General features: G+C 41.5%; 1 protein-coding gene across 4 annotated transcripts in view; it reads right to left on the bottom strand.

Moving 5' to 3' along the window:
- Mctp2 (multiple C2 and transmembrane domain containing 2) overlaps positions 1 to 18630 on the bottom strand; it is a 213852-nt gene that overhangs the window by 14466 nt on the left and 180756 nt on the right. For all 4 annotated transcript variants that reach the window (XM_050149131.1, XM_050149129.1, XM_050149127.1 and 1 more), the window contains 2 exons: positions 8391 to 8500; positions 258 to 367 (listed from right to left, as the gene is read on the bottom strand). In XM_050149131.1, the coding sequence (XP_050005088.1) occupies positions 258 to 367; positions 8391 to 8500 (220 nt within the window). The remainder of the gene's footprint in view (positions 1 to 257; positions 368 to 8390; positions 8501 to 18630) is intronic.

The raw sequence follows: 18630 nt of genomic DNA on the forward strand, positions 1-18630 counted from the left end.
AAAGGGAAATAGGAAGCCTGATCACAGTTTCATTTGATTGTGATTCTGTACAGGGCTTATAAATATCCACGGTGAGCCCTTACGCAACTGGCCTTTGCGGAAAGGTCCTGGAAGTTTTCATTCCCCAAATGTTTTCCTTAATCTCATGTTTAATTGGTAACAAGAGCACGTTTAAAGTTTACGGTCGTACTTTAAAAATGAATAATTTGTCCTTACCTGGAACTGCCTGCTAGCAAAAAGGATCATGTCAGACTTACCCCAGAGCAGAATGATATACCGCAGAGGAATGAAATACAAAGCCACCGTGGCTATGACCAGAATCAAACAGGCCAGCAGGGAAAGAAAGGGCACCGTCCAGTTAAACATGCTGTGGAGAAACCATGTTAGTGTCAGTTTATCTGAGGCCGAAACCTGCCACACAGTCATCATGTCTCGTGTATTTCTGGTATAGCTATAAAATTGGATAAATTTAAAAAGGTTCTTTCAAGCACAGTGTATACATACATACATGCATACATGCAGACACAAACCTGTCTATGTGTGTATCTCTAATAGATATAACTTGAAGATAAAATTCTGCTAAACTTGAGAGCATACCCGACCGGGCACCTGTGAGATATTAATGAGGAGACTATCAGAAGATCAATCAGCACCGAACGTGTCAAAAGATCAGCAACAACCTCGAGCCACCAACCTCCAACAAAACCCTGTCCACGCTGCACTGTGCCTAAGAACGACATTCCTGCCATCGTGGCTTGGTGCCTACGTCTCTTAAAATGACATCTGAACACCCCGACACGGCGATCCAGGGAAGGGAAGTTCACAGCTGATATCAAAGGGCACCTGACTGGTGTGTTAGAAGAAGATAAATGAACTAACAAAGGGAAGCTGGCATGGCTATAACCATGTAAGTCACCGAAAGAGTAAAACCGCATTAGTTATAAATAGGTTACTTCTTAATTATTAATAAGATAATTCATAAAATAGCAACTTCAATGTGTAAAAAGAAAGAACTGAGAACCAAGGATATAGAAAGCCAAAAGCAACAAAATTCAAGAAGAGCAGTTTCTAATCATAGTAGATTGTTTTGACAGATTTCTAAGTAACTATTAGAGCAAGTCCATCAAAAAAACAGAGTACATACAAGATATGACCATGGCAATTTGAACTTAGGAAGTATAGTGATATAATACACCCAATCTCCTCACTAAACCTCCTTGAAAAATTATGGAAGTAAGCTATTGTTGGGTCAATATTTTCTGAACATGAAAGAATGAAATGATAGATAATATAGAAACAAACAGATGTACAGAAAATGTCCTTTGTTGCCTAAATTAAACAACCCACTTCTTGGTCAATGAAGAATCAAGATAAAAATCAGAAAATGGCATTTGCTAAAAGAAAATGATTATTCTTACAATCCAAGATGTCTGCCAGGAAATGAAAGCTGGGGTTCCAGCAGAGTGTGGAAGATTCTGTCTTTACACTAGTAAGAAAGATGGGCAATGAGTAATGTGATTGGCAAGTGGAAGAGAAACAATCACAAATGAAGATCACAGAGGGCCACAGAGACCTGAGTTCAAATCCCTGGTACCTGTGTAAAAAAGCCAGGCATGGCTACATGAGCCTGTAACTCTCTGGGGAGAGTGGAGGAAAGACAGAGTCCCAGGGCTTGCTGACCAACCAGCCCAGCAGAAATAACAAGCTTCTGGTTTAATGGCAGCCCCTGTTCAAGGCAATGAGGAGTTGAGCCATAGAATAAGACAATGGAAATTCTGCTCTGTCCTCTGCATATGACCATTACCCTACATATATGTACACACCACACACATTTATTAACACATACAAAATATAGAAACTAGTAGAATATTCAAATGAAATAAACTAACCTCTACTAGTTACAATTTATAGAAACATAAGTTAGAGAAAAATTACAGCTTAGTTACAATTTATAGAAACGTAAGTTAGAGAAAAATTACAGCTTACAGAAACATAAATTATAGAAAAAAATAAGATGACTATATATGACTCTATATCCTCTTATACATGACTATATCTCTCCTGATATATAGATATCATATATCATATATTTATATGGCTGTATCTATCCTGATATATGACTATATATATCCTGATAAGTATATGACTATAGATATATATGACTATATATCCTGATATATATTCATCTGCATATATATACATATATATGGAGAGCAGGAGATGAATATTTAATAAAACCTTAGAAAAACCTGTCCTCTCAGATGCCTCAATAATAAAGTCTCTCAAATATGAAGGGAAATATCAGCTCTCCACCTCCATGAAACACTTCCAGAGAACAAAGGAGGCTAAACACAACTGGAGCTTTCTATTCATGAGGAATTTTGAAGAACAGAAAACTAACTAGCCACAGTATTAATCACAGCTGTAAAATCTTAGGCATGTGTATATCATAAAATCCAGCAATAAAAAGGCCAAAAGTATCCCATATCACTGTATCATATAGCACAGAGGGGCTTATTCCAGGGTGGAGAGCTGGGCATCCCATCTTAAAAAAAAATCAACCACAAGACTTCATTACATTAGCAAAAAGATATGAGCAGGTACATGAATCACCCCCATGATTATGAAGAAAAAAATGTTTGACAAACTCAACTCATGCGCACAATGAAACTGAGAGACAAAGAGGCACCACAGGAATACATCTTAATCTTGACAAAAATTTATAGCAGAAGTATTCCCTCAGGGGCACTGTTAGAAACTTTCAATGTGACAGGGACAAAACAATCTCCACCAAAGGCATTCTCATCAGTGTTGTAGCTATGAACAATGCTCCAAACCAAACTAAAAGACACAGAGACTGTCCTGAGAGGATGACAAGGTTTCATATATGATAGGCCTAACTAACAGAAAATACAAAATCCCTTTCAAACAAGAACCGCAGTAAAAAAACATACCATGATTGTTAGGAATGACATCAGTGTAGGAAAATGTATTTGATTTCTAAACGCCAGGAAGAAACTGGTAGATATAAAATATAATTATAAAGTATAACAAACAAATCAATAACTTGGGAATCAATCTCTCCCACACTTAAGTGTCAAAACTCTAAGGTGGAGATGAAGATGGTGAGGAAAGATGGACCAGTTTGTCTGATCCTAACATTTGTGTGTACCCATGGAAAGTATGCATTGGGTTTGTATGTCAAAGGCCACAGTTCGGGTGGGAGTCTCCTATAGCACACCCCAGGTTGAATAACCTTGGTCAACACAGCTTTCCCGTCTTGAAATCTAACCATTTTCACAGACCTGAGTAGTTCTCCTGAGTTGGGAGGTCTCCACATTCTTGTCATGGGCAGTGGCGAGAGGAGGAGAGGAACTAACCTTAATAACATATTCTACAAATTTCAAGTCATTAGCAAAAGTGATTAGGACACCAGCCAGTAAGGTGGGTGCAGATCTCTTCTGTGTTCCCACCCAAGCTGTGTTGGAGTGAATTCAGGACAAATTCAGTGGTTACCTTTTTCCCTCAGGCTGGGACAAATGAAGCCCTCAGACACCTCCCTACTCTCTCAGTAACAAAATTACTGGCCACATGTTCCTGTAGATTTTTCTCTTACAGAGTGTCCAACAAGACGGGTCCTTAGCTTGGGCACTGTTCTCATGCCAGCTTGCCAATGTTCTTCTAGGCATTTGCCCTTTAGTTTCTGTTCCTTTAGATTCTCTCTGGGTAAACACAAAATGTGCAATTCCATTCTGCTGAATTCTCTGTGTTTCTAACTGCACGCAACTTGCTTTCTCAACACCACCACCTAGTAAGGACAGTCCTACTTTTTTATACAGGGGTGGCAGCCACACTCTAGATCAGTGGTTCCCAACCTGTGCGCTGCAACCCTTTGGGGATTGAATGACCATTTCACAGGGGTCACCTAAGGACCACCAGACAACATAGATATTTACATGATTCATAATAGTAGCAAAATTATAGTACGAAGTAGCAACGGAAATAACTTCATGGTTGGGGGTCACCACAACATGAGGAACTGTATTAAAGGGTCGCAGCATTAGGAAGGTTGAAAACCACTACTCCACACCCGCTGCAGAAATGAGTCCCTGTTTTATAATCTTATCAACTCTTTGAAGCTTTACTTATATGCTCAAGGACATGGGGTTGGAACCACAGTCCACAAAGGAACATTTGGTATTCTCAGCTCTTCAAACTACAGCCTGTTCTCTAGGAGAGTGTAGTACTGAGCAAGAGTTTCAGTGTGCTGTGTACACACATTTAAAGTTGGCATATATTAGAAAACATAATCAGAGAAGATAAGGCAGGAAGGATAAACACTGCTTCTCCCATGTGTAAACAGCGCCAGTGACAATCTTCTGGGCAGTAGCATAGAAGCCTTGCTCTAAGAGTTTCATGTAAAATGCTCCCTGTTGCCCCAAACTGGGTAGAAGTTTCCCTGGTTTGTAAGCACAGAACTACAATAGAATTCCAAGAGCATGACACACGACATCCCACTTGAATGCCCAGCAGGGACTTTAAGGTCACTGTAATAATGAATAGGCAAAGAATTAATAGGAGTTGAGCCCGATGAGCCTTCCTGTGTTGCAGCTGGGCACAAGAGTGCTCTGTTCCTCGCCTGTAAACACGTTCCGGGCATGGCCACCACAGCTGTGCTAGGCACAGCTGCCCCTCAAAAGCACTGTAGAGATGGGAGCCTGCTTAAATCACTCTGCCCTCTTCTCCCATCAGACGCACTTCCTTTTATATTGTCAGCGGCACAACAGCAACACTTGTGTTCTAGAGATGTCTAAGAATGAGACAGTTGTACCAAACAGCATCTTCCTTCCTCGGCCGTGCCCCCACTCCACATCCTCTTATCCTCCTGCCTCCCAGTATATTCTTCACTCCTTTTTTTTCTTGTTTTCAATGACCTTTCCTTCCTGTCCACTCAAGGTCTTTTGGGATGCGCCTCATCTCTGGGCATCATCACTTTTCTTCCTAGCCCTTGGACCCTGGTATCCCCTACCTCTTCCTGTATTTTCTCCAACAGTGGTTCTCAACCTGTAGTTGTGACCCCCCGAAGACCATCAGCAGAGATATTTTGCTACAATGGTAGCAGAACTACAGTTGTAAAGTAGTAATGAAAATAATTTTATAGTTGGAGTCAGCTCAGCATGTGGAACTGTATTAAAAGGTTGCCGCATTGGGAAGGCTGAGACCCACTATTCCACAGTGTTTGGATCTGGATCTACACACAGGGTGCCCATCTGCTGCAGCCCCCCACCCACCATTTGCTGAACTGCCTTCTCCCATTCCATGAGATGGCTTAGAAGCTTCTTCAGTCTTGCCTTCTAGCACATTCTAAGCCATCTTCTGTGCTCATCAAGCCTTCCCATAGTAGCAAGCCTCACTTTTATCTAGTAAAGATATACAATTATATTTGGCGATTACCAATTTTCTCCGTTACTGAAAAGAAAGCAATCCTTGGAGAGTGAAATTACTGTATAACAGTAACAGACGTGGGTTCAAGTCTGAGCTCTGAGGTTTATTAAGCATGATCCTGGATTACAAATTGAATTACTCTCTTCAGGCTGTACTAGCTGTTGGGAGCAGCGAGACCCCAGATCCTGAATTTCTTGTAATCCCCTGATCTGAGTGCCTACAGCTGCTCTGAGCACGAGACCTTCAGGAGTTCCTGATGGCAGGAGAGTGGTTTCTGCTGGGTTTGGCTGGGGCATGTCTATCTCTATATAATCTGCCCCTGAACACAATAAAGGGGCACTCTTGGGGCTTTGGTACCAGTGTTAAAAGGTCTGTGTGTCAGTGCGTCTCTGCGTCTGTGTACTTCAACCTCCAGCCCCTTGCCTGAAGCCCGGTAACTGGGTAATAGCGCACCGAGCGCAGACACGGGGGTGTGGGGTGCGGCACTAGCGAGGCTTACGATGCTCCACTAGAACTACTCCATTCAGCACTGGGCGAGTCTATAGAACATTCACTGTATAAATGGCTGTGCACAGTGGTCGGCCAGCATGCCACCAGCTGATGCTACTGTTAATCTGTCCAGCCACTATGTGCACCCTGTCATTCTCAGCAAGATAAGCTAATTATCCGCTCTCCTCGTTGTGTGGTACTATTCCATATGCTTTGCTCAAACATTTGCGGAGCTAATCTAAGGCATGATGTGTTAATCGTGCGACACCTCAGAAAATACATCAGCTAAGATGTCAGCATGCGTCAGCGCAAATCCTCACGTGCTAATCCCTTTTTCTTCAGATATTAGGAACGACAAATGCACCGCATAACTTTAATAAAACCCTGTCTATTTGAAAGGGTTTGTTTTTCAAATTTTACTATTCTTAATTATGTGCATGCGTGTGTTTGTATGTGCGTGGTTGTAGGTGTGTACAAGAGAGTGCAGGTGGCTGGTTTACAGGGGCCAGACATGTCAGAATCCCTGGAGCTGGAACTAAAGGCAGTTGTTACCTACCTACTGTGTGTGGGTCCTGGGAATTGAACCTGGCTCCTCTAGAAGAGCTGCAAGGGCTTTAAACCACTGAGCCCTCTCTCCAGTCCCTGAACATTGCTTTGCACTTAGTTGAACCCAAACATGCATTCAGCTAGATACACGGCTTATGCTTGCAATTGCAGTACTCTGTAGGCTGAGGCAGGAGAGCTGCTGTGAGTAACAGGCTCATTTGGACTGCATAGTCACGTCTGGCTAGCCTGGGTTACATAGTAAGCTTCAGTTCCACCAGTGCTACAGAGGGAGGATGGGTCAACAAAGCAGCAAGAACAGGAAAAACTACTGTGCTGATAGTAAAATTTTATTCCCTGGCAATGACTTTGAACTTCTAACTGCAAATGAACGGTATTCAGAGAAGACATTTATTATATACTCTCTGATGTTATCCATCACTTGGGATTTACCTGAATTTTTATGCAGAAACTTCTGCAGGGTATTTAACACTAGTTGAAATTTCATTTCTTCTACAACTTCAAAACTAACATCTTCTTCAGGCAATTAGAATGGATTACACAGACATGACCAATAGGATAAACAGTGACTTATAGAACATAAAAGCTATGGTTCTGGATCAGAGATGGAACAAAATCTATTTATAAACTACAGAAAACAGTAAATATTAATGCCATACCAGATAAAGATGCCCTTATACACATTAATACTACAGAAAATAAAACCAAAAAAAAAGTGAATCCTATCCTTACCTGAGCCTCCATTAGAAGAGTGAAGCCCTTCGGCCCAAAAATATATGATAGAACATGAAGGGCTAGATTTGAGGGATATACTCTGAATTTGAGGCAATGCATCCTGTCCCCCACCCCTCTCTCTTTTTCTCTTTCTTCTGGCTTGTTTTTTGCTTTTGTTTGTTTTTGCTTGCTTTGATAAAGAAAATTTTATGAGGCACATATTGTACCCATTCATTTATATAACAATAGTAAACAACAGAGTAACTGTGTCTTATTATAGTACACTTGGCCTACTAGGATGAACGATATTCTCTCCGGCATGTTAAAGAAAGTCCTCACCCTGACCCCGAGATATCCATGGAGGCGGGAAGGTAATTTCAAGTCACTCCACCTACGATACTACTAGTTGTGTACCATTTTGGGAGAAGTAAGAAAATTTATTCTAATGTTTACTGGATTCCGAGGTTCAGATTTAAAAACCCTTCAGAGCGTATTGGCTCCCATCTGATTTCTGAATAAGTTGAAATGGGGCGTTGTTAATAGCTGTGCTCAGAGAGACAGAGGCAGCACACACAGGGACTGCACGGATCTGCACCAGGTCCTCTGCATATATATGATGGCTTTCTGTGTGATGTTTTTTTTGGGATTCCTGAGTGTGCAAATGAGCAGATCTCTAATTCTTGTGTCTTCTCTTGGGATCTTTTCCTCCTGTGGGTTCATTTTTTTCCTGTTGGTTCAGTATGATAACTTCTGTTCTATCTTATTCTCTTTTAGTTTGTCATGTTTGGCTGTTAACTCTCAGAAGCCTGTTCTTTACAAAGGAGAGAAAGAAAGGGCACACATCCAGGTGGGAGTAGAGATGGGGGGAAGTGGGAGGAGCAGAGGAAGGGGAAACTGCAATCAGGATACATTATGTGACAGAGGATTATTTTCAGTAACAGGGGAAAAGAGTTGTGCTCAGACAACAGTGTAAACTGAAGTCATTTCTTCACCCCAGTCCTGAAGTACCCTGCATCTGAGAAGCTGCCAAGCCCAAAGGACGAGGCAGACAAAGTCACACCAGTTTGTGTGATGTCATTACTTTCCACATTGCTTACCGGCTCCCGTGCCCTCCCTCCCCCACTGTCCTGTGGGTGCCAGATCTAGTTTATACACCACCGCGCATGTGCAGAACTTACTTCTTAATCCTTTCTCCGAAGGAAGCGACTTCCTCCAAGATGTTCTGGGCAGTGGAAACAATATCTTGTACCATATAGATTCTCTCAATTAATCCCTTTTTCTCAGATTCCTAGGAAACACAAAAAGCAAGATGTATATTAGCTACTTAAAACCAAAACAAAACATTTATTTATAGAGAACAGCCACAGTTTCCAAAACTGATTATTGGTTCCAAGATATAAAGGCCAGTTAGTTCCCTCTTTTAGTTACTCTCGCTCCCACTGTGAGCTCCAGCCAGCTCTTCGGATCCAGAGATGGTAAGAGAGGGTCTGTGTCACCAGATACTTCAGGTCCCTGCAGAGAATTCTACAACCACTTTAGCATGGCCAGCTGGTGTCCCCTCTGTCCTTTGGGTATCTAAAGTACACCAAAGCCCTCCTCTAGGACAGTGCTCCAGACATGCACTGTCATAAGAGAGAACCCTTTGGAGGGACACACAATGCATTTCTGAGTACTGTGACTGCTTGTGCAAACTCTTCCATTTTAACCTTGTTTCTAACACACTGCAGACTTCCAGAAAAATGTCTGTTGTCCTTGGGCAACTGTGTCAGAAACAGAGCAGTGTTGGGAGAGCTGTTATAGACAGTTGGACTGCATAGGCCTGTTGTCACAGCTGTACTGTGATTTCTTCGTGAAGTCGGAATACTACATAAGCTTATCTTCCTCAGTTTTCAATTCTTTATGCAAAATGGAATTCTGTTGTCTGACTGTCACCTCTAACTTGTATATAGAAGATCTTCAATATATTTTACTATGCTCAGAACCTGTAACACTATAAATACAATTTAATGATCACTCAAATGCCCAAGGAAGGGAAATTCCTACATTGATATTTGTACACTATTTCTTCCCTTCTTTCCTTCTATAGTCTGTCTCTCCACATCGACACAAGCCTATTACAGTTGCTATATACAGAAAGGGTTTCTAGAAAACTTTTTCACTGAGAATGTTACTCGGGTTAGGGCTATGATAAACCACCATGTAGGCGATCAGTAGGGGAATACTCCTATGATATTCTCTATGCTAGAAAGAAAGAAAGAAAGAAAGAAAGAAAGAAAGAAAGAAAGAAAGAAAGAAAGAAAGAAAGAAAGACAAACGAACTCATTTTCATCTTCATCTTCCATTTCCGCCTCATTTAAATGAGGTCATGAACAGAATGAGGAAGCAAGCACCCGTGTGACGGCTGCAGGTAAATACACCAATAGGGCAGGTATGTGCAATCCACTCACTTTTTACAGTCTCTACCCTACCCTTTGGTGCAGAAGGAAACGTCAAGGTTGTTGCTTCTTTCTGCAATGGCAACTTTGTGGGACAGTTTCCCTCTCTACCTTAATTTTGGCTCTTTTTCCACTTATTTTTATTCTTTAAGAAGTTTGTCCTAAAAGTCAGACCTGCTGCTAAGGCAACCTCATTCATACTCAGCAACCCACAATGGCCTCAGAATAGGCACAATAGTCAAAAACCCATCTCGGTCTGCTGCAGAAGACCCAAGTTTACAAAGGAGTGTTTCAAGGCTCTGGAGAGCTTCACCCAAAGGGCAAAGGAGCTTCCCCTTAGAGCCGCATTGACTTTAGGACAAAACAGTTTCTTGCAAAATGATTCCAATTTCCAAGTGGCTCAATTCCTTAAGAAACTTCCTATTTTTATGGCTTGTTTTTTTCCTTACTACAAAACAACCAAAATGTAAGGTTCTGTTTAGGAAGAAAGTGTTAATTAGCACACCAAACTAATGAACAATTTTGACAGCACCCTTTCAGTTTTCAAATGAATTTGACGTTTTGCTGTGAGTATTTGCTATCCATGGATAAGACTCAGACTTTGCATATTGTTTTATGAGTCAGAGTAATCAAAATCCTGTATTTTCATTTTGATTATAGTAACCAAATTATGAAATGATTTCATTTGATTTTCATAATGTGTAGTTTCAAAGCAAAAATATATAGTATGTGTACATTTAAAGGAAAAAAGTCTTCATGTTGGTTATGTATTTCAAAATGACACATGAAGAATGGTCATTAACAGTCCAAACTCTCAAATACACTCAATAAATACACTTTATCTGTGGCTCTACTTTCATCTTCTATCATCACAGGATACACATTCTAAGAGGTTTCATCTTCTCATTTCCAAGATCCATAAAGGTGTTCTTAGCTACCTTCAGAGGTGAACTTCACGGCCATTAAATTGGCATCTTAATTGACACCACTGCCGATAAAATTGAGGCTTTCTTAGCAAGAGCTTAGGTACCCTGAAGACTCACAAGCATGACAGATGGGACATAGTCTCAGTTCTGTACCATAATATCAAATTTATACACCCAGGGTATATTTCATACCCATTGCTATGAACGTTGTCTCTTCAGCATTTGTAAAGGCAGTGTCTCCCATGAGATATTTGCTTATCTGACTATTTCATAGAATTTGTTCTGAACGACTAATAGATTCACTATTTTCCCCCATTTCTAGATATATTTTATGTTCAAATATTTTTATCATAATTTGAATTAAACATGGTTACCAAGTACTTGGCCATTTTCTCTCCTCCATGGTATAATATTGCCAGATAGCCCCACCAAAGGTATCAGTCTTTCCCGTTACCAGGATCACGAACAACATAGGTCTTTCTATAAAGAACTTATCATAGCCCTGGATATTTTGCTATAACAATACCAAGCCATCTAAAATATAGCTAGCATGCCCTGTCTATCTATTAACTATATACCTCTGTATCATTCTTATTTAAGTACCAAAGTGCATTATCCAAGTTTTTTTATGTGCAGTATTCCTCAATATAATAGATGAAATAAAATCTTCTATTCCTGTATTCAAGCTATTTTTCCAACATATTATCAATGTCATGGATTAAATTCTGAATATATTCCACATATATTTACTCTATAACTTCTTAGTCCTCCTGCTAACCATTCTGAATAGGCAGTTTGGGGTATTTGATGTATTGGTGACAGTCATGGCTGGCATAACCAGTGGACAATGAGGCAGAGGAATGGGGTGGATTTCCACCAGTTCCTGAGACAAAGGGGGGCTGGCATTTCATTCTTCTAGTGATCATTCACAGCCTTACCTCAAGGGATAGTTAGTAATAGCCCCTGGAAAAAGTCAAGTCAGGCATGGATAATTTCTGCTTTTCTTCTAGGTTTAACCTACTATTTGTCTTTGAAAAGTTTACTACCCAAACATGCATTTCAAAGGATGCTAGTAATGACTGTTGAAAAAAAATCTAAAATACGTAAGCAACTTGCTGCAGATTGTTTTAATGTAAACATTAAATACAATGTTTAGCTCTAAAATGGAGAATATTAATGAATGGAAGCTTTCGGGGAAAACAGGAACATATGATATACTGTTTTCCTCTGAAATATATTGGTATAGAAAGGGATCGGTTCTTCCCATTCACTGAGATAGGGTGCATGTCTTCATGCATTCCCATACCCTCTACAGAATCCCTGCACGAGGACTTTGATGTTCATACAGGATATGTCCAGCTGAAGGACGCATCCTCACAGTTAGGGTCAAGGACACCTTTTGTTCTCTGAATGGCTCTGGTGGTCTTTTGAAATATTTCTCTGTGTTGAACAAGGCATACTAGCCTCTACCCTACAGTAAGGTAGTATTTGTATTTTCATAGTTATATTTATGTGATTAGCATCATGCACCCCCTCCAATTGTGCTGCTCCCTGGTGGAACTTATTATATCAGCAGATAAGACCAGCTTACTCTATCTGACTGCATTCTCAGGATCCGCAAGATCGCAGCAGGGACTCCTCAGGGCTAAGATGCTTTCTTGGTGGAGAAATGGGTGGATCCAGAGAAAGGGCAGGGCCTCGGGTGCGCAATAATGTCAAAGTACTATTGACACTGACCTCGAAAATGGACAAGCACACAGACATCTAGCAAAGTTCTAGGCATCATAAATGCACGAAAATGAAAAGTCCAATTCAAATTCCATGGGATTAGAGAAGCCTCCTCAGGGTGCCTGTCTACACTGACTGCTGCCTGTCTGCTTACATCATGCCATGCTTCCACCCTTTAGTTACCTGGAAACACACCTCCTCATTTCTTGCAAGTCTGAAGCTATCTTTGAAGTCACTAATCTGCCAATGTCACACAGCTACCAACACTAGTCCTACTTCCTGGAGACAGTAAGGAATTTGTTTACAATTGCCAGGGGACTTAAAGCAGGGCTGGCAACTGCTAAGAACGTGTTACTTCATAGAAGAAGTGTCATGTTTTGGGTGGCCTTTCTTTTTAAAATAAAATCATTCATTCATTCTTCCTACATTTCAGCTGCAGTTTCCCCTCCCTCCTATATTCCCAGTTCCCTCCCTGCAAAGCCCCTTCTGGTCTCATTCAATACACTACTCCGTTTCTGTTTTGCAAAGATCAGGTGTCCCATAAGTATCAACAAAACACGGCATATCAAGCTGAAAAGACTAAGCACCTCCCCATGTATTAAGGCTGGGCAAGACAACCCGGGATAAATAGGGTCCCCAAAGCCAGTAAAAGAGTCAGAAACGACCCATGTTCCCACTGTCAGGAGTCCCACAAAAGGACCAAGCTACACAACTGTAACATATATACAAGTGGCCTTTTTAAAAGTATCCATTTATCTGATATTTGTTCTTTCTGCCAGTTGCTCTCTCTGCGCCTATGGATTTTTGTTCCCTCTATTTGCCATACAATACATCATTCTGAGAGAATGGCTCTTGCTAAGTCTGCCTTTCTTGCATTTTCCCTGGGATTTTCTTGGGCGGCTTTCATGAGCATGCGTATGATTTGATGCCGTTTAAAAATATTTTTGGAGAAATTTTCATTCCATTTTCATCTAAGAAGCTGATAGGTAATCAATGGCTTAGCTCAGTAGAAGAATATTTAGATAAAATATAAAATAATGCTCCTAAGACATATGAACTCAATAGACCTTCACAGTCTGGAAACCCACTCATCTTTATAGTAGCCAACATTTTGCTCACTTGCTACACTGCAAATTATGTCCAATAAGGTAGATCAATTTTACAGTTTTAAAAGTAACATCTATCTATATAACAATGCACACAAAACCTTTGGTATTATTTGGATTTTTAGGAAAACAAAGGTATATCTCTGAATAACCATCTATGGAGTTGGGGAGAAGTGGGTGCTTCTCTGGTCCTGCCAAGGATGAGCTTTGACGTAGATGAACTCACTTGGATTGCATGAGCTGAGTGATTTGTATAGCAAATGGGCTCTTGGGCTCACAGTTCCATGGCTGGAAGATTCTAATAGCATGGTACCAGCATTCTGGTGAGCTTCCTCTGGTAGTATCACAACATTACAGAAAAACAGAAAAGGAAATGGACATTTGCAAAAGGGGCCAAGCATACAGGGTGCTTGACTTTGAAACAATCCCTTTCAGGGACAAATGCTTTCTTCGGCAAGACCAGCACTAATCCTCTCCTTTGGTCTGGTGCCTGACATAGTTACAGCTCATTAGCCTTGCTTCTACTCCAGCCGCTAAGGACCAGAACCAGAACCCCAAGGAGTCAGAGATTCACTACCGCGGTCAACACGATGACATTTACCACGGAGTCTTAGTTGTGGTTCTGAAAACTGAAACTCACATCAGCGTGGCCATGACTGCAGTGGGAGGCAGGGCTCAGAAGTCTTAGCTGCTTTTCTATGGCTGTGACAAAACACCATGACCGAAAGCAGCTTGAAGAAGAAAGGGCATATGTCTTACAGGTTATAGTCCATCACATTGGAAAGCCAGGGCAGGAACTCAAGGCTGGAACGGAAGCAGACGCCATGGAAGAACACTGCTTATAGCTTAGTCAACCTGCTTTCTTATACATCTGAGGACTAAAACCCAAGAATGGCACACACCATCTGCAGTGGGCTGGATCCTCCCACAACAACCATTCATCAGAAAGTGCCCCACAATCTTGTCTACACACCAATCTTGTGGGCTTATTGTTTCAATTAAGATCTCCTTTCCCCAGATAAGCCTCATTTGCATAATGTTGACAAAAACCAACCTGGAAAGAAACTTTATCACATATATAAACTGCCCAGGACAGAAATGAACAGGAAGACCTTCCCTTCTATAGGCAAAAAGACAAAAGATAAACAGCCTTTTGTCTAGCTTCGAGAATACAGGGGTGGATTATTTAGGTTTCTTAAGAAAGGGTGTTCTGGAGCAAGTCTATTCATGTCGCCCCGATGCTCGGAGAGATCGTCTAGCAGCTGGATGTGCATCCCGCTGGCTTTATTTACACATCTCAGATTGAACCAGGGAATGTGGTGATAACAGTTTAGCAGCCACAACATTGCATCTGCCGCCGACACCACGCGGCCCGCGAAGAGGAAGAGGGATTCATTCAGAAAGACAGACAGAGGCTGTGTGCCTCTAGTCCTCTCGCCACAGAGGCTCCCGACTCATACAGAGAACTGTGTGCAGAAAAAGAGTGATGACCGCCAGCGTGGCTGCACAAATGAACAAGATGATTGCAACTGACCGCATAGCCACAGCAGGTCTTCTCTCTGATTATAAACCTGTAAAAGGATGGAGGCCTAAGTGAAATCCTCATGACTGAGGGTCTCCTTGATGTGCGAGCACCTGTCGTCAATAACAGTGTAGACAAAAAAAAAAAAAAAAAAAAGGAAGACTTCAAATCCAGAATCCAATTTTACAAGGTTTCTTTTTTGTCATATGTGAGCACGTGGCACGCATGTTTGTGTGCATGTTCCCACATGTGAGCATGTGGGGAGGGTGAATGAAATCAGAGGCCAGGAGGCTGATGTCGTGAACTTTATCATTCTCTATCTTATGCATTAGGCAGGCTTTCTCAATTGAGCCCAAGACTTGCTGCATGGCTAGTTTAGGTGGCCAGCTTGTTCTTGTGATCCCGTTTTTATCCCCTTGTGGAGGGGGCATAATAAGAGGGCCGCCGTACCCTTCGGTTGTCATATGGGGGCTGGGGATTTGAACTCCTCATGCTTGAGTAATCAGAGACCACAGCCATGCCTACCCATGGCCCCAGCACACCAGTTCCTGATTTGTGTAATGCGCTGTCAGAATGAGTGAGGACGCTGACAGTGAGTCAAAACCATGATGAGCTCCAGCTCTTAAAGGTGCTTATCCTGTAAAGCTGGTGCAAAATCAGCATCTTTCAATTGTGCACTTGTTTCTAGGCACCAGAAGGTTTGAGTCTTTGGCTGAGTTTTGAAGAGAGTTGGATTAAAGATCAATAACGTACCCGTGGCATAATATAACCACTCACTCTTTTAAAACAAGCAAAATACCAGGAGTGCATCATGTGAGTTTCCCTTCCTTAAGGCCTTGCTGCCTACCCTGTGTCTCCAGTGAACACAGCTCTGTAGGTGCAATGAAGGGCATGGAGCCTCTGGGAGAGAATTAACACCATCAGAATGAATTTACAATGGAGAATTCATTATATAATCAGCGTGTTACTTTAAAATCTTTCCTGCTTGTTCTGATTTAGAAATATCCTTCATTTCTCTATTAATTATCTAAGCAAAACCAGGGAGCTATCCCTGAAAATTGACCCTGTCAGAAAAAAAAAAAAACTTTTGACATGCTTAAAAACTGAGTGGTACTTATCAAAGAATGCTTACTATCCCCAAAGGATCAAGGCAAAATTTTTATCTCAAGATAATGTCAGGCACCCAGATGAAAGAAGTGAAACTGGGGCTTTAGACAAAAGAAAAGCATTGTCTGTTTTAATTCATTGACTATTAGAAGCCTGTAATTTCAAAATTTGAATGATCATCATTAGAAACTGATTGAGTGGCATTTAGTATGGAAAAACATCTTAATATCTGTGCTAACGAGGACCAGGAAGTAGTATTTCTGCTACATGAGATTAAAAATTGTTTCCTGGGAACCCTAGCTTCATAAACGAGGGACCAAGTATAGGATTTAGCCCTGTGAGGCATGTTCATGTATAGAGGTAGACTCAATATCATGGTGTATGTTATTAAAACTGCGTGGGGGGGGTGGCGGCTAGAAGCCCATGGGCAAGCTCACTTGGAGCACACAACTGTGAAAACCAAAATGATCCTGTTTCAAACCAAGTAAAAGGCAAGGGCCAACACCCAAGGTTGTTCTCTGATGTGTATAAGTGTCTTGTGATGATACATCAGAGTCATACTCATAAGCATGCATGCACAAAGGGAGCATTAGATTTATCTATTATTATTTTATATGTAGGGTGTTTTACCCACATCTATGTCTGTGCACCACATCAGAATCTCCTGTGCCGGAGTTACATACAGACCTTGCAAACTGTCAAGTGGATGCAGGGATTGATCCCATTGAGTCCTCTGAAAGAGAAAGTGGTGCTCTTAACTACTGAGCCATCTCCTGTTGCAAGGGAGAGGGCCGCTTGTTCATCCCCGCTGCCTAGCTAGTTTAGCCCCAAAATAACCACACAGAAACTGTGTTTATTAAATTACTGCTTGGCCTATTAGCTCTAACATCTTATTGGCTAACGCTTACACCTTGATTTAGTCCATTTCTATTAATCTATGTATCGCCACGTGGCAGTGGTTTACCAGGAAAGGTTTGACATGTCTGATTCTGGTGGCTCCATAGTGTCTCTCCTTGACTCTGCTTTCTTCCTCCCAGAATTTAGTACTGTCTTCCCTGACTACCTAAGTTCTGCCCTATCAACTAGGGCAAAGCAGTTTCTTTATTCATTAACCAATGAAAGCAACACATGAACAGAAGGACCTCCTACACCAATCTCCCCAGCCCTAAAGATTATGTTTTAATAGGAAGAGAAGGCAATGTATGCTCTTTCTGGAAAGTGCTTTGTCTCGAGTACAGTTTCATCTTTGAGAAATGAACACAAAGCTGTTTGAGTTTGAATCAATACTGATATTTTCCTGTTTTATTCCACTTTAACCATCTGATCTTGAGAAAATGCTCTGTCTCAGTGTTTATGGACATGTGCTTTCACCTGAAACAGGAGTCTGGTCGGGTGTAAAGAGAAAGGATGGGAAAAGGAAAGAGTACAATCCCCAACATCCTGAGAAATATACTGGAAACACACAGCTCAGAGGGAGGCAGTGGTTCTTCACTTTTGGGTCTCAAGGGCTGGGTGGACGAATGGTTCCATGACAACGTCTCTGGGCTAGCTGATGAATAAATGTTGCCACAAAGCAAAGAGGACCTGTGGCTTCTAGAGCTGGAGCTGCTGCCAGATAGAATGCACAATCAATGGTGGTTTCTGGCTTTGCTGCATGGATCCTTTAACTTCCTCCTAGTTAGGAGAGGGAAGGGACTACTGGGCAAGATGTTCATCTGATTAAGAACAGTAAAAAGTAGAGCCGGGACTAAGGCTCAGTCAATAGGTACTTGTCATCCTAGTATGAGAATGTTGGATTGGGACCCTGAAACAATCCTAAAAGGCCAGATATGACAGCACTCATTGGAAAGGATTTAGCAAGGTGAGACGGCAGAGAGATCCCTGAATCTCATTGGTTGGCACACCTAGCTGAATTGATGAGCTTCAGGTACAGTAAGAAATCTTGTCTCAGAAAATAAAAGATGAGAGTGGATAGAAAAGACAGCTGATGATGACCTCCCAACTCCACACTCACGTGTGCACACACTCACAACAGTTAAGTATATAATACACATGCACAGCGATTTAAAAAGCTAAAGGTAATTCTTATACACGAAAACTCCACCCAAACACCAGCTCCTATTAGCAAGCCTGATTCCCTCAACATTTCCTCCCAATTGCGTCAGCTGCGCCCAAACTTTGTGCAAGGGTGACTCTTGTCAAACTCTGGTTTCCGTGGGAGCACCTGTGTGACCATGACCTTTCTGTTCACGGGGGAACAAAATATCAGCAAATGCTGCTGCTGTTGCTTTGGTTGGGATGAGAGAAAAAAAATGAAAAGGAAGAAAGGAAGGAAGGAAGGAAGGAAGGAAGGAAGGAAGGAAGGAAGGAATGAAAGAAGGAAAGAAGGCATGCCAATGCCCATTTCTAAACATTGTAACACAGTTTACAAATAAGATTTTGGTCAGAGTGTCTGGGTTTGAATAGCACTGTGAATTTGACAGAGAAATCTCAGATGCATTCAATTCTTTTAAACGAGGTTTGTTAATTGATGCCTGGGGAAATTGATTGTCAGTGGAGTATTCTGAGGGCTGAATGAGCTAAAGGACACAGAA

The sequence above is a fragment of the Alexandromys fortis genome, unplaced genomic scaffold (genome assembly GCF_014885135.2).
Source record: "Alexandromys fortis isolate MF-2015 unplaced genomic scaffold, M_Fortis_MF-2015_v1.1 scaffold_67, whole genome shotgun sequence".
Taxonomy (NCBI): Eukaryota; Metazoa; Chordata; class Mammalia; order Rodentia; family Cricetidae; genus Alexandromys; species Alexandromys fortis.